General features: G+C 47.6%; 1 protein-coding gene across 1 annotated transcript in view; it reads left to right on the top strand.

The window, feature by feature from the left end:
- Nucleotides 1-312: 312 nt before the first annotated feature.
- Nucleotides 313-13,623, top strand: part of FBXO15 (F-box protein 15) — a gene marked incomplete at both ends in the record, with an annotated part of 39,764 nt that continues 26,453 nt past the window's right edge. The window contains 2 exons of the mRNA XM_082667133.1: nt 313-440; nt 11,619-11,723. Of these exons, the coding sequence (XP_082523259.1) occupies nt 313-440; nt 11,619-11,723 (233 nt within the window). The remainder of the gene's footprint in view (nt 441-11,618; nt 11,724-13,623) is intronic.

Below are 13,623 nucleotides of genomic sequence, written 5' to 3'. Positions count from 1 at the left end.
CTTCCTAAGGAAACCAGACAGGAAACCGCGCAAACTACCCCAGAGCCAGCAGGTGGGAAGGGACAAAGTCACCACAAAGCCCACGGGGCCGCCAGGCGTCCTCGGCGTCAGCACGTCGGGCGTGCGTAGAAGCCGGGCCCCGGAAGTTTCTAGAACCGCCCCTGGAGCCCGTGGAAAAGCGGTACTGTCCTCGGCCCTGCCCCGCTTCTGCGCACGCGCATGGGGCGCGCACTGGCGTAGGGTGGGCGTGGCCAGGGGCGGTGCGACGGCCGGAAGGAGGAGCGTGCCGAGCAGCATATGCGCTGGGTCTCCATGGCGACCGGACGCGGCCGGCAACTGCAACCGCCCTGGCGCGGCCTCATGGCGCGGACCCCGCCACTCGGCGGCGACGGCTCGGCCCGCGGGAGAGCGGGGAAGGCAGCCGGGGGCTCGGGGTTCAGGTGACTCTCGGGGGGCGCGCGCCCGGGGAGCCCCTGCGAGGAAAGCCCCTCACTCCCCCGCCTCCCTTTCCCTTTATTTTCGTTGGTTCCGCCGTGGCGGGTCGCTCGCCGCTCCTTTTAGCGCGGGAAAGGTCTGGAAGGACGGCGGGAGGAAGTCTCTAAAACTTGGAAGCGTGGGGTTACCCCAAGTCACGATACAAGCAGAGGAGCTTCCCGGGAGTATTCTTTCCTCAGTTCGTTCGGTTAGTGGGCCCTGCGGGGAACGGCGGCGTGCGAGCCCCGCGACCCTGAGCAGCCCTCGCGGTGAACCGCCGCGTGAACGCGCTCACCTGCGGGGGCTGGTGCGCAACTCCGCGCTCCACCCGCGGCTCGCTGGCAGGGTCCCCTCCAGAACGCGTTCCCAAAGTTGCTTCCTAATTCTAGGACCGGGAGTCACCTTTTGTCTTTTTTATGACTTTATAACTTAGAGAAGTAGATTCTTCTTATCAAACATTATCGGTTTTCTCTCTCGCTCCCAGTTCACGAACGGAGGACTCAACCCCTAACCAGGTAACTCTGTTAGGCAGGTTGGTCTGGGAGCTGCACCTCCGACGTCAAGGCCTGGTCTGAGTTTCTAAGCAAACCTGGAGGGATGCCTTCTAGACAGTTACCCCTTGGTGCTCAACCTCTAATCCTCTAATGCCGTCTTCATGCCCAAGCGCGGGGGCGTGGGGTGTTCTTTGTTTTGGTGTCTGGAGGCTCGTCTCGGTTCCATTTCTCTTGGGGTACCATGGGCCTGAAGGGTGGTCCTCTTCCACAGTGAGAGAAGGCAATTTCGAGGAGTGAGCTGGGGGAGGAGCGGGTAGTGGGAGCCGGCAGCTGCTTTCCAAAAGGAACTTCAGCTTAACTCCAAGGATAATGGCTCACTTGTCAAAGCGAGTGATCCAGTTTGTCAGAAATATCCACGTGCTGTCGTGATGCCTTGTTAAATCCCTCTTTCTTTTATCGTGAGCTGGTCCCAGCTCTGCACGCATCATCCCAGTTAGATTACCAAGTGGAGGGATAATGCTAAGGACTGTTTGCATTGTTGAGGACTATCTTTTTCCTTGTAGGTATTCTCCATTTATAGATATAAACAGTCAGGCATAATATGCCTTCTAGCAAACCAGATGCCTATGTTTAAGCATAGAAAAGTATTCTGTTACTTACCAGCTCAACTAATTAAGGTATATTTTTTCCCCTGAATCTCCAGGACTATGTCCTCTGTCCATCCTGGGATCCGCTAACCCTACTTACACTGGTTTCAGAAGCAGGGCCCTCTCCCTTGGTATTACGGTAATAGTTGGTTCTTGAAAATAGCTGTAATGCTAGACATATCACAAGCCTCTTGACAAAATGGTGACAATGCCTGCAAAATTTCTGTTATGTAGGAGAGAAAGACAGGAATTTAAAATAGGAAGCTTGAACTTTACATTAATTTGCCACTATTACTAAAAGTAGTCTTTATATATAATGTGCTTTTAGTGGAAGCGAAATGACTGTTATATGATGAATCTTTTATTACTTTGAAAGTTGAGTGAACTTTTTGTTGAAATGATGTAATTAGAATGCCTGTAATTATGCCTGGCTTGGGAGTCTGCACCTCAACCTGTGATTTGGTAAGATGTAAGTTCTTTTTGGTAAAGAAAAGTCAGCTCCTAAGAATGATTATGGTCTACGTAGGTGGTTATTTTTAATGTCTCGGTGCAGAAGAATTAGTTTTTAACAAGGAATCACACAAAATGTGTGATATGTGTCAACCTTTTTAACCCAAAATGTGAATTTGTATAAATAAATACCTTAAACTGTAAGAAATATAGCAGAAAGCATATCAAGTTGGCTTAATTTCTACTTGGTCTAATTTCTTTGATTTGTCAGATATTAAAAATCAGGCCCAGAAAGTAGGTTTTTAAAATACCAAACTTAATTCAAAGCAATCAGGTAAAGTTTGTCACTTGAAAAAAGGCGGTTTTAAACTAAATGTCATCTTACTAATTATATCAGCTAAATGTGTACTTAACTTTGTAGACGTACAGAGCTTGTTGCCAAAATCTTGGCTTCTATACACCGGTGCCGAGTAGAAATACAGAGACAGAATTTAGGAGGAAAGAAAAAAAGTGGCTTTATTTCTTTGCCAGGCGAAGAGGGAGCACAGGGGGCTAGCGCCTCCGAAAACTGTGACCCCTTTCCAGAGGGTAGTGAGAAGTTTTATAGTAATGGTTTAAAGAGGGCGTAATCAGCTTGTGGACATTGTTCTGATTGGTTGGTGGTGAGGTAAGTGGGAGTCGACATCATCAACCTGGTTCCAACTGGTCTGGTGTCTCGGTGGGTACTTGTGGGCAGCATGCCTTCGTTAATGGTTGACTTCTCCCACCTGGAGGACGTTTTAGCATCTGCAGAACAGCTCAAAGATGTGTGTACCCATTGATGGGGCACCAGGACCTTGCCCCAAGGCTGAACTATTGTTTTCCTTGACTTTTTCTTGCTTTTCTTGTATCCCCTCCCTTCCCTAGTTAGCAACTGTTTGAATCTGCCGGTTGGAACTCAGGGAAGGTCAAGGAGGCTGGATGAAGGCTATTTCCTATAATCAAAGAAATGGGGGGCACAGAAAGGCTTTGTGTCCAGGAGTCCCACAGGGCCCTGCTAGGGATCAAGCTCCATGAGCACATGCATGGAACTTACTGACTGTTAATTGTGTGGCCCCTAAAAATGTGCAGTTAGTTTATTTTATGGAGAAATGGAGATGTGCTTTCAATGGTACCAGAATCCATACTGATAAGATGTATAGTAACTATAGTAACACGGTGGAAGGAGCTCTGGCGGACAGTCAGGAGGGGAGGGCCCTGGGGCTCTTGACCTCTAGCTTGGGACCTTGAAGAAGTCAGTGTTGGCTGCCTCGTTAGAGACTTAGTCTTCTGCTCTAGAAAGGAGGGACTCAGGAGATCTATTTTAATTACGGAAAAACAAAACAGCAATAAATAGGCTGTACTTTTCGAACAGATAGGAGCCAGTGGGCAGGGGGCGCCTTCCTGACATGGAAAATTAATGTAACAGCTTTGGGGGAAAATGTTAAATAACTGGTGAGTCATATAACACATTTTTATGATAAGACAAACACTGATAAGATATCCAATAGAATGCAATATTTGCATTAACTTTTAATATTAAATAAGAGACTTCAAAGAAGTTTTGTGCTTTCTGCAGGCTGTGCTCCAAGATTTCGGGGGGCCTGGTACCCAGAATGCTGTGTAGGCCTTTGAAAACCACGGCTCCAGCCTAAAGGATGGTGCTGTGAAACTGTGCTCCCAAACTTTCTTGTATATGGGCTCTCAGTTTTAAAGCAACAAAACCCCCACAATTCATTACATTTTCAGTATATTAAGAAACATTAGAAAGTACATGGTGTTCTGTCCCTTCAACCTTCCAGCCCCCGTTTAAAAACTACCACCTGTAATTCCATAATCTTGTGAATCGGATGTATTACCGGTTAATACCTTGTTATCTTCCCTCGAAGATCGCTTTTCTTTGTATGTATGTGTTTACATTTTCCCTTAAGAGAGAAATACAAAAATAAGATTATGTAGTACATACTGATGTAGCCTTTTTCAGTTGATGTTATTAATTTAGCAGATATTTATCGAATGCCTTCTGCATGCTGGGCATGTTGTGGGTTTTGAGGAATCAGCAGGGAACAAAACTCGTGCAAAAGACCTGCCAGCATGGTGCTTACAACCCAATGACAGCAAACAAGGTAGACAAGCAAAATGAGTGGTGTCGGATGGCGGTAGGTGCTGGGGGGGCATTGTGTGTGTGTGTGCGCGCGTGCACGCGCGCCGGATATGGATTGGAGTTTTTAGAGAGCATGGCTAGAAGATCTCAGGGAGACAGTGACATTTGAATGGCGGCCTGTATCCAGGAGGTGAGGGAGCTGGCCGTGCAGACATCTGGGAGATGTCACGAACTTGTTTTTGTGCAAACACTTCCACCTGTATTGAAACTGTCCCTTTTTATTGGCTGAACGTGGCTCACTTTACAGAGGTCGTGGGGTTTAACTGATGTCTATACAGTTTCTGGTACTTTTCCAGGTGCAGACAGCTTTGAGATGGACATTCCTGAGTGAAGTCTTTGGGCTCGTTTTTTTGCCTTGGGTGGTATTTCTAGATGTGAGATTCTTGGCTTAAAAAAACCTGTGCCTTTTAAGGACTTGGCTGTCCATAGTGTTTGCACCAATCTGTGGTCCCAGCAGTGAAGGAGAATGCCTGTTTGTCTGCAGCGGAGCTGCCCTTGTCCTTATCATTTATTTGGTCTTTGCTAACTTGCTAGATTGAAACTGATCAATAGATTGTATTGATTTACTTTTTTTCAGTTCCCTTGGAAAGGTTTAGGGTAATAGTTTTGATTTTTTTTTGCATCTTTTGATTGAGGAAATACATAATGGCAAAAAGCTGTTATCAATTTACTGATGCTTCTAGACAAATTTATATTTGATCAACCACAGCAGTGTTCATTTAAGTTAAAAAATAGTGTATCAGGGAGAGTCCTTCATCAGTCTTCATCAGTGTGTGTCTAGACTCTTAGACTTCTCGGCACGACCCTTCACACTTGTAGTGGTCTAAGGGTCACCACCTGGGGACTCTGGGTAGATATTGTTATTATTTGATGGACAGGTAAAAGAAATTCCTTTTGTTTAAAGCCTAAGTGTCAGAAACCTTTGTCTCCTGCAGATATTTTCGTTGAATCTGTAACACAGGTCATATAGAGTTTGCAGGATTAGTTAACCACTTAAAATAAGGAATGCTTTTAAATCATTTAAAAATACTTAAAAAAATTGTGTATCACGTTGAATAGTGCCCCCATCTCCCCCCGCAAATTCATGTCCACCCAGAACCTCAGGATGTGACTTTATTTGGAAATAGGGTCTCTGCAGATGTAATTAGTTAAGATGAGGTCATGCTGGATTAGGGTGGGTCCTAAATTGAATGTGACTGCTGTTCTATAGGAAGACACACACACAAAGAGGGAAGATGGCTTTGTAAGGAGAGAGCAGAGATTGGAGTTAGTTAGCTTAGCTGCCATGAGCTAAGAAACACCAAGGATTGTCAGCAACCATCAGAAGCTGGAAGAGGCAAGGAAGGATTCTGTCCCATAGTCTTGGGAGGGAGCATGGCCCTCCCAGCACCTTGATTTTGGGCATTTGGCCCCTAGGTCTGTGAGACAATAAGCCACCTAGTTTAAGGTACTTTGTTAAGGCAGCCCTAGGAAATTAATACGATTAGGAAATTGTAGTTTACCTCTGATTACTGTTAGAGCCAGGGCAGTGGACTTAAAGCTTTTCTACTGTGGAAATGTTTGCTGAAACAACAGAAGTATAAAATTACAGCACAGGTGGAGTTCTCTGGTCAAAGGGGGAGAGGGCGTTGCAAAGCTCTCCAGATTAGCATTTCTCCTTGCCCTTTCCCTACTGCTCTGCATCTGGCTAGGAAGTCAGATAAGATGAAGAGCGCCCGAGTGCCTTTTGCTGAAGCTGGGATGGAGAGGCGTGGGGAGCAGCAGGATCTGGAATGGTTTCCCGTTTTCAGCCTCTCCTGGGTTGAGGTGGCAGCGTGCAGAGGATATCTCATGTTTATTGAGGGCTTACTGTGTGCCAGCCATTATGCTTGTTTCTGAAGAGAAAAATCTGTTAAGGGAAGAGAAGCTCATCCTCTCGCTGGTCAGAATCACCTGGGGCATCGTCAGGCGACTTGAGCGCTTGCTGACGCGTACATCTTGGCGTGTCCATCTCCGTGGCAGGCACCAGGCTACTCCGAGTCCATGGGTGATACACTCCCCGTGCCTCCTAAGAGCAGGTTATGCTTGGGGTTGAGGGCCACCCTCTGTTCAGATCTGTCCGTGTGGATTTCATTCTTCCACTTCCAGAGAGACTGTTGCCCTTACTTCCAAGTTCTTAGGCCCCCCTCCTTTTGCCCCCAATCATTGCCCATATCCTTTTTGAGTGATAGTCTAAATATATCCAGGAAGTCATCTTGGTGGGAAAAATGGGGTGGGGGAGTGGTAAAACCCTTGGTGAACAAAGGACATCCTCAGAGCCGTAGCGCTGGCGAACTAAGCATACAGATACACGCACTCTAGATTTTAGTCACTTCTGAAATAGCATGCTGGCCGGGAGGTGGGGCAGTTATCGGTGTGTGTATTGGGGAGGGGGTAAAAAGGAAACTTCCAGATCTTCCCAGGAGAAGTCGTGTGCCCACCAGGAGCGCTCTCTGTGCACTGCTGCCTAGAAGTGGGAAACTGAGCTTGGTGACTTTCTGGGCATTTCAGATCCCTGCCCAGCTGCTGTTGAGTACTGCTGGTCTTGAGGACTGATTTTAATAAAAATTTATTTTGGGAGGTTCTGAAAAGGACTAACTGCATAAAATATTAGATCTCATTAAGTCTTAAAAGCCATTGACTATAAGATTCACTATTATTTTACGTTTATTGTTTACCACTGAAATAAAAAGAATGCCAATTAAAACGTGTTCCATTGAATGTGAGATGTAAAGGGTAAGCGAGTTTGAGGATGAGTGTGTGGTCCTCCTGTGGCTGTGACTGCCAGAGCTGGAACCAGCCGTTATTCCTCAAAGGTCGGCAAACTCGGAGACTGGTGGCAGCTCTGGTTCACAAATTTACATTTTTTTACTCTGTGGATGTTATCTTTATTAGGTTTCTGTTGTGTTATTGGAACTGGACAGCTGATGCATTTTATCTATTCCCTTTTTATTTCCATTCAGAACACTTTATAGCAGCTCTTTGATATGCTGACAGCCTATAATAAAACACGTCAGTCAGAGTGAGTCCAGTTTTCAGGTTTACTCAGGATGCTGACTGTCTCACCATCCTCCCTGCTGCCCTCCCTCCCTCCCTCGTTGTAGGTGAAGTTTCATAGTGAGTAGTCTTTGGAGTTTATGAATCCTTTATGTTTTGTGGAGGGGAATGGACAGGCGCCTTTATACTTTGTATTTTCCATGTTTGTTTTCAGAACCGGGTGAGGTGGCAGGCTGGTCGCGGGCTGCGCCTCTCTGGGTCACCGTGCCCGGCTGGATGAGCTCTGCGGGAAATCCTGCACCGGCTGCTCTGTGTCTCTGGACGGGTAAGGAGCGGAGGTGGTCTGCTGCTCTGGGGGGGGCTGCATATACCGGGTTGCTCTTTTTATTTTATTTTATTTTATTTTTTATTTATGGCTGTGTTGGGTCTTCGTTTTTGTGCCAGGGCTTTCTCTAGTTGCAGCAAGCGGGGGCCACTCTTCATCGCGGTACGCGGGCCTCTCACTATTGCGGCCTCTCTTGTTGTGGAGCACAGGCTCCAGACGCGCAGGCTCAGTAATTGTGGCTCACGGGGCTAGTTGCACCGCGGCATGTGGGATCTTCCCAGACCAGGGCTCGAACCCGTGTCCCCTGCATTGGCAGGCAGACTCTCAACCACTGCGCCACCAGGGAAGCCCATGGGGTTGCTCTTTTGAGCTCTCTAAGAATAGAACTGTGTCGGAAGAATGCACAACACGGAGAGGATGATTATGAGTCATCAGCCTGTCATTATTAGACTAGTTTCATGAAGCTAAACTTCTAAAAGTGACAAGTAAATTTAGTTTTCCTTTTTAAAAAAGATTCTTCAGAATTATTCACTTCCCATTTGATAAAGACCCTTGAAAAACGAGAAAGAAGATTAAAGTGTGTTCTTCTGAAAGCTTACGAGATCTCTGACTTCTTTAGCTTTCAGGATTTTGGGAGCCTCTTTTGCCACGGCAGGTTCTGTACTGTGACCCTCAGCAGCAAGATCTGTAGAAACTTTTTAAAAAATGTATCATTTGAGATTGAAGCTGAAATGCTGTGGATCCGTACCGTGCCGACGTTGCTGGAGCACCAGCTGTACGCTCAGTGTTGTGTGCAGCGCTGGAAGCCTGGCGCTGCTGCAGCGTCTCACGGCGCAGGGCGGGGGGTGCACCTGGTCTACGCACTTCCAACGTAAATTGCCTGACTTCAGGTTTTGGGCTTTTAATACCATGTCATAACTAGCTCAGCTAACAGTGTACATACTTTCACTCTGATTTTGAAAAGAAAGAGAAGGACAAAAAAGAAAGATTTAATTAAGGACATTGATTTAAACTTTGTATACGCGGGGAATAGAATCTGTCATATGATAACCTGATAGGACAAGTAGGACAGATACGCATCCAGCTGGTCCCTCTAATCAGTATCCGAGGACCTTCTCTGTACCAGGTGCTATGCCTGGAGGAGAATGCAGGTGGCGAGCCGCTCACACGTGTTCTCATGAGGCTTACCGTCTTGTGGGGGGAACACAGATTAAAACAAGGAGTGGATTATAAATTGGGGTATGTGCTATCAAGAAAACAAATGGACTCCATAATCCAGATTAGTGGGCTAGGATGGTCAGGAAAGACTTTGCTGAGGAGCTGACATTTAAGCTGAGAACTGAAAACTGAGATGAGAGGGCTTGGAGAAGAGCATCTAGAGGGGAAGCCAGGTGGGCAGAGAGGGGGCCTGGACCTGCTGCAGGAGCAGGGTCGGTGGGCAAGGGGGAGGGTCCCAGAGGCCATGGGGAGGAGTCTGGACCTTATTCACGGTGTGGGATTTTTTAAATAAATTTATTCTTTTATTTATCTTATTTTTGGCTGCGTTGGGTCTTCGTTGCTGTGCACGGGCTTTCTCTAGTTGTGGCGAGCAGGGCCTACTCTTTGTTGAGGTGCACGGGCTTCTCATTGCGGTGGCTTCTCTTGTTGCAGAGCACAGGCTCTAGGCACGTGGGCTCAAGTAGTTGTGGTGCTCGGGCTCAGTAGTTGCATCTCGAGGGCTCTGGAGCGCAGGCTCAGTAGTCATGGCTCATGGGCTTAGTTGCTCCACGGCATGTGGGATCCGGGATCTTCCCGGACCAGGGCTCGATCCCGTGTCCCCTGCACTGGCAGGTGGCTTCTTAACCACCGCACCACCAGGGAAGTCCATGATGTGGGATTTTAAGCACGGAGGTGTGATGCCATTTGATTTCTCACATTACCTTGTTTACCTGTCTCCCTTGTCTAGGAGGAGGGGAGATGGAGAGACACTGGCCAAGTTGAGGTACATTTGGGGCATAAGTGACATGACTCATTTATGAACTAGACGTGGGTGTTTGGGGAAACAGACCTGAGGCGGGAATCCCAGACTGTTGGCTTGAGCGGTGTGTCCGTGGAGGTGCTGCCTGTGGGGTTGGAGAGTGCTGGGGGTGGGAGGCAGAGTGACAGCTGGGCACTGGACACAGGCAGCGAGGATGCCGGTGGTGCCGGGGAGAGTGTGGAGGTGGCAGTGGAGGGGCCTCAGGGCTGAGCTCAGAGGGCCCGGGACGTTTTGAACCACCGGGGAGCAGGAAAGACCAGCGAGGTCCCAGAAAGGGAGGGGGGTGGCATGTGACCCGGGAGAGGGGCTGGCTGCTAGAACAGGGGTGGCTGGTTCAGCGGTGCTGGGCGCGGGTCCGCCTCTGCAGCTGTTCCAGGCCAGTGGCGGGCAATGGGCTGCACTTTATTTCGCATGTAGTGTGTGTATATTTCACACCGAATGTAGAAAGCCAAAAGGAAGTGGGAGGCAGGGTGGTGGAGGCAGCAGGTGTGGACAGAAGCTTGGCAGCGAGAGGAGATGGGGGACGAGGAGAGCACTGTCTCGTTGCACTTTCGGGGGAGGGTTTTCGGAGGCTGATACGGATGTTGGGGAAGAGCAGCGGCCGGAGGGGAGGCAGGGCTGGAAGGGCTGGGTCCCTGGACACACACGGGCCTGGGCACCTGAGCGTGGGTCCGCACGCGGCTCCGCAGGGCTTGGGCTTTCTCTGTGGGAACAGGGAGCAAGGACAGCGTGAGTGGGGATTGCAGAGGGTCCTCAGTGTGGACCGTGAATTCCCACACCCTGAGAAAGAGCATGCACAAGTCACATTTTCTCGGGGAGGTTTTCTTTGACTGTCCTGCCCCTCGCCTTCCTCTGTCCCTTTCTCTCTCCCGTTCCCCCCGCCACCGAGTACAATCTCCTGTAGCTGTTTTTTCATTTGTCCTTTCGCCTGAGGTTCAGAAGTGCCCATTCCTGACTTCTAACACCAGTCATGCTTTCTAGGCGTTTCAGATTCTTACAGTGTTTTGTAAAATTCTAAGATCATAGAAATAGATGGGAGATTAAGGATGCATCTCAACATCCTATTTATTTGGGCAGATGAATGAAATGAAAAGGACACTTCAGAGAACTTTCCGGGGCCTGGCGTCTCCTTGAAGCCCCAGAGGAAGCATCACAGGGGTGAGGTCTTGCAGGAGGAGGGTGCGGGTGTCGCCTGGGCTGGGGGAGAACAAGCTGACGTATCCTATTCCGCTCGTGTGTTTTGGAAGCGGGGGTGGTTGTGTTTTTCTTATTAATACGGGCAGACCTCGTTTCACTGCGCTTCACTTGATCGTGCTCTGCAGATACTGCGTTTTTTACCAGCTGGTTTGTGGCCACCCTGTGTCAGCATGTCTGTCAGCACCAGTTTCTGACAGCATGTGCTCACCTCTTGTCTCTGTGTCACATTTTGGTAATTCTCACAATATTTCCAACTTTTTTTATTATCACTATATTACGGCAATCTGTGATCAGTGATCTTTGATGTTACTGCTACGATTCACTGAAAACTCAGGTGATGGTTAGGATTTTTTAGCAATAAAGTATTTTTTTAATAAAGTACGTACATTGTTTTCTTAGGCATAATGCTATGCACACTTAATAGACTATAGTATGGTGTAAGCATAACTTTTTATATGCACCAGGAAATCAAAAAATTCCTGTGACTCGCTTTATTGTGGTGGGTCTAGAGCCAAACCCACCTGCAGTAATATCTGAGGTCTGCCTGTAGCCACGAGTGCGTCCTCTGTCTTTCATTTCCATTTCCAGTGTGAAAACCTGATTAAAAATACCAAGGAAATTAGCTGTTTGTACCCTTGGGTCTCTGCGTTGGTTTAAGTCATGAGAATTGTAACAAGCAGAGCGTATCAGTCGAGAAATGATTGAAGACGAGGGTGCAGTGTGCCTCTTGTGCAGGAAGCGTCTGTTTGTTGCCTTCCATTTGGAGATGCACGGCCAGTTGTTTTCTGGATGTTTCTCTGATTCCTCCCTCTCTCAGTTTGCCTTCAGAAATCCTGCTGAAGATCTTGTCCTACTTGGATGCGGTGGCCCTGCTGCGCGCCGGATGTGTGAACAGGCGCTTTTATCACCTGGCCAATGACAAGTAAGGAGAAAAACCAAATCTCTCTGTCGTGTTTGATGGTGTTTTGATGGAAGTCGTGAAAACTAGTAGGAGCTTTTAAACCATTTTTTAGAATTTAAAAGAATTTCAAGAGTAGTTTTATACATGAGTAGAAATATGTCTAATGTGTGATATTTTCAAAGGCTTGCATTTCTCTGCATCTCTTTGCATGAACTGAAAAAGGTGAAGCTTGTTGCTGGTGTAACTGTTGGAGAAAGTGGCTTTTGGTCTGCTGTCCGGGAGGGTTTGCTGTCCCCGAGGCAGGCAGACTTACCCACACAGTCTGCAGCAGCAGTGTGGAGCCTGCCCCTGCCTAACCCCAGCCTGGGCCTTGCAGAGCAGACCCTAAAGAAAGACAAGGAAGGGGCTTCCTTAGGTATGTGTGGGGAGAACTGAAACTGGCCAGCCATGGAACTTGCTTGGTGGGGAAGCGTAAAGCAGGCGGGATAGGAGAGAACATGCGCTCAGGGAGCCTTTGCCCTGGAAGCAGGAGGCCAGTGGAGCATCCCTGGGCTAGCGGAGATCTATGAAAAGAGGGATGAAACCCCTTCTTTTGTTTTGTCGCTATGATCTTTGTCTGCAGCTCAGAAGTTTATCTTGGGAGCGAGAGGGTGGAATCCTGCAAACTTCTGGTGAGGTTTGTGGTGTCTTGGCTTTGAGGTCACTCTGTCCTTGAACATCAAAAGATCAGACAGGTACTGATCCCACATGGAACCCCCGTATCAACCAGGGAAAAGAGCAAGATAAGGGGGAATGCAGATTTCACTGGTGGTTTAATAGGGTGAGGAAACGGAGAGTAACAGATGGAGGGCTGTGATATTGTTGAATGTTGGAACGCAGTGAGCAGGAAACATCTCTACAGTGGTTCTCAGATGCCGGTCCATGGAGTGGCTGCATTAGAAAAGCTGGGAGAGTTCAAAAAAATATTTGGATCCCCGGGATGTACATTTCTGCAGATTTTAACTCTGTGTTCTAGAATCTGTGTTTAAAATTTCTCCAGGTTGTACTAACAAACAGCCAAGTTCTCATAATAAGAAGGGGACACGTATTATTCTCTGGTTGGGCAGGGCGATTTTCTTATCTCTTAATTTAAAAAGATATTTCCTGTATTAGAGAATACACGTCTGTGTCAGTATACACGCAGTGTCAATTCCTGAAATAGTTCTAGAATGAATGTAGGGCAAGTTTTGTGTGTCTCTTTCTTAAAGACCCTTAGTAAGAGATGAAGACATTCACTAAAGCAAAGTGCAGTGAGGCATTTTTCAAGGAAGGGGTCAACTAAATGTTGAAAACTGTAGCTTTTTTGCAGGTTCTTACCTTACTCAAGGATAGAACTCAGACTATTTAGATAAACTAATAAATTATAAGTTTCTTAGTCTCTAGCGCCTCTATCCAAGACCCACACGGGGCAGGCACCGGGCCTCTCAGCGCATGCGTGGGCTCAGCTCTAGTGAGAGTCTCTGCATACTTGCCCATCCCACTTTCTTGGAAGTAGCTGTCCTCTGAAAAGCTGAACTTCTTAGGAAGTTAGCCTTCATAAGGTTTGTTTCCTTTTTTGGAGGAGAATCTTAATTGTGTCAGTTGAATTGTATTTTCTTACAAATTTATTTATTTTATTTATTTTTGGCTGCGTTCAGTCTTCATTGCTGCGCGTGGGCTTTCTCTAGTTGTGGAGAGCCGGGGCTACTCTTCGTTGCTGTGCGTGGGCTTCTTATTGTGGTGGCTTCTGTTGTGGAGCACAGGCTCAGTAGTTGTGGCACACGGGTTTAGTTGCTCTGTGGCCTGTGGGATTCCCAGACCAGGGCTCAAACCCGTGTCCCCTGCATTGGCAAGCAGATTCTTAACCACTGCGCCACCAGGAAGTCCCTGAATTGTATTTTTA

The sequence above is a fragment of the Grampus griseus genome, assembly GCF_964374135.1.
Source record: "Grampus griseus genome assembly, chromosome: 12".
Taxonomy (NCBI): domain Eukaryota; kingdom Metazoa; phylum Chordata; class Mammalia; order Artiodactyla; family Delphinidae; genus Grampus; species Grampus griseus.
Note: the sequence above shows the minus strand (reverse complement) of the source record. Positions and strands in the feature narration are given on the sequence as shown.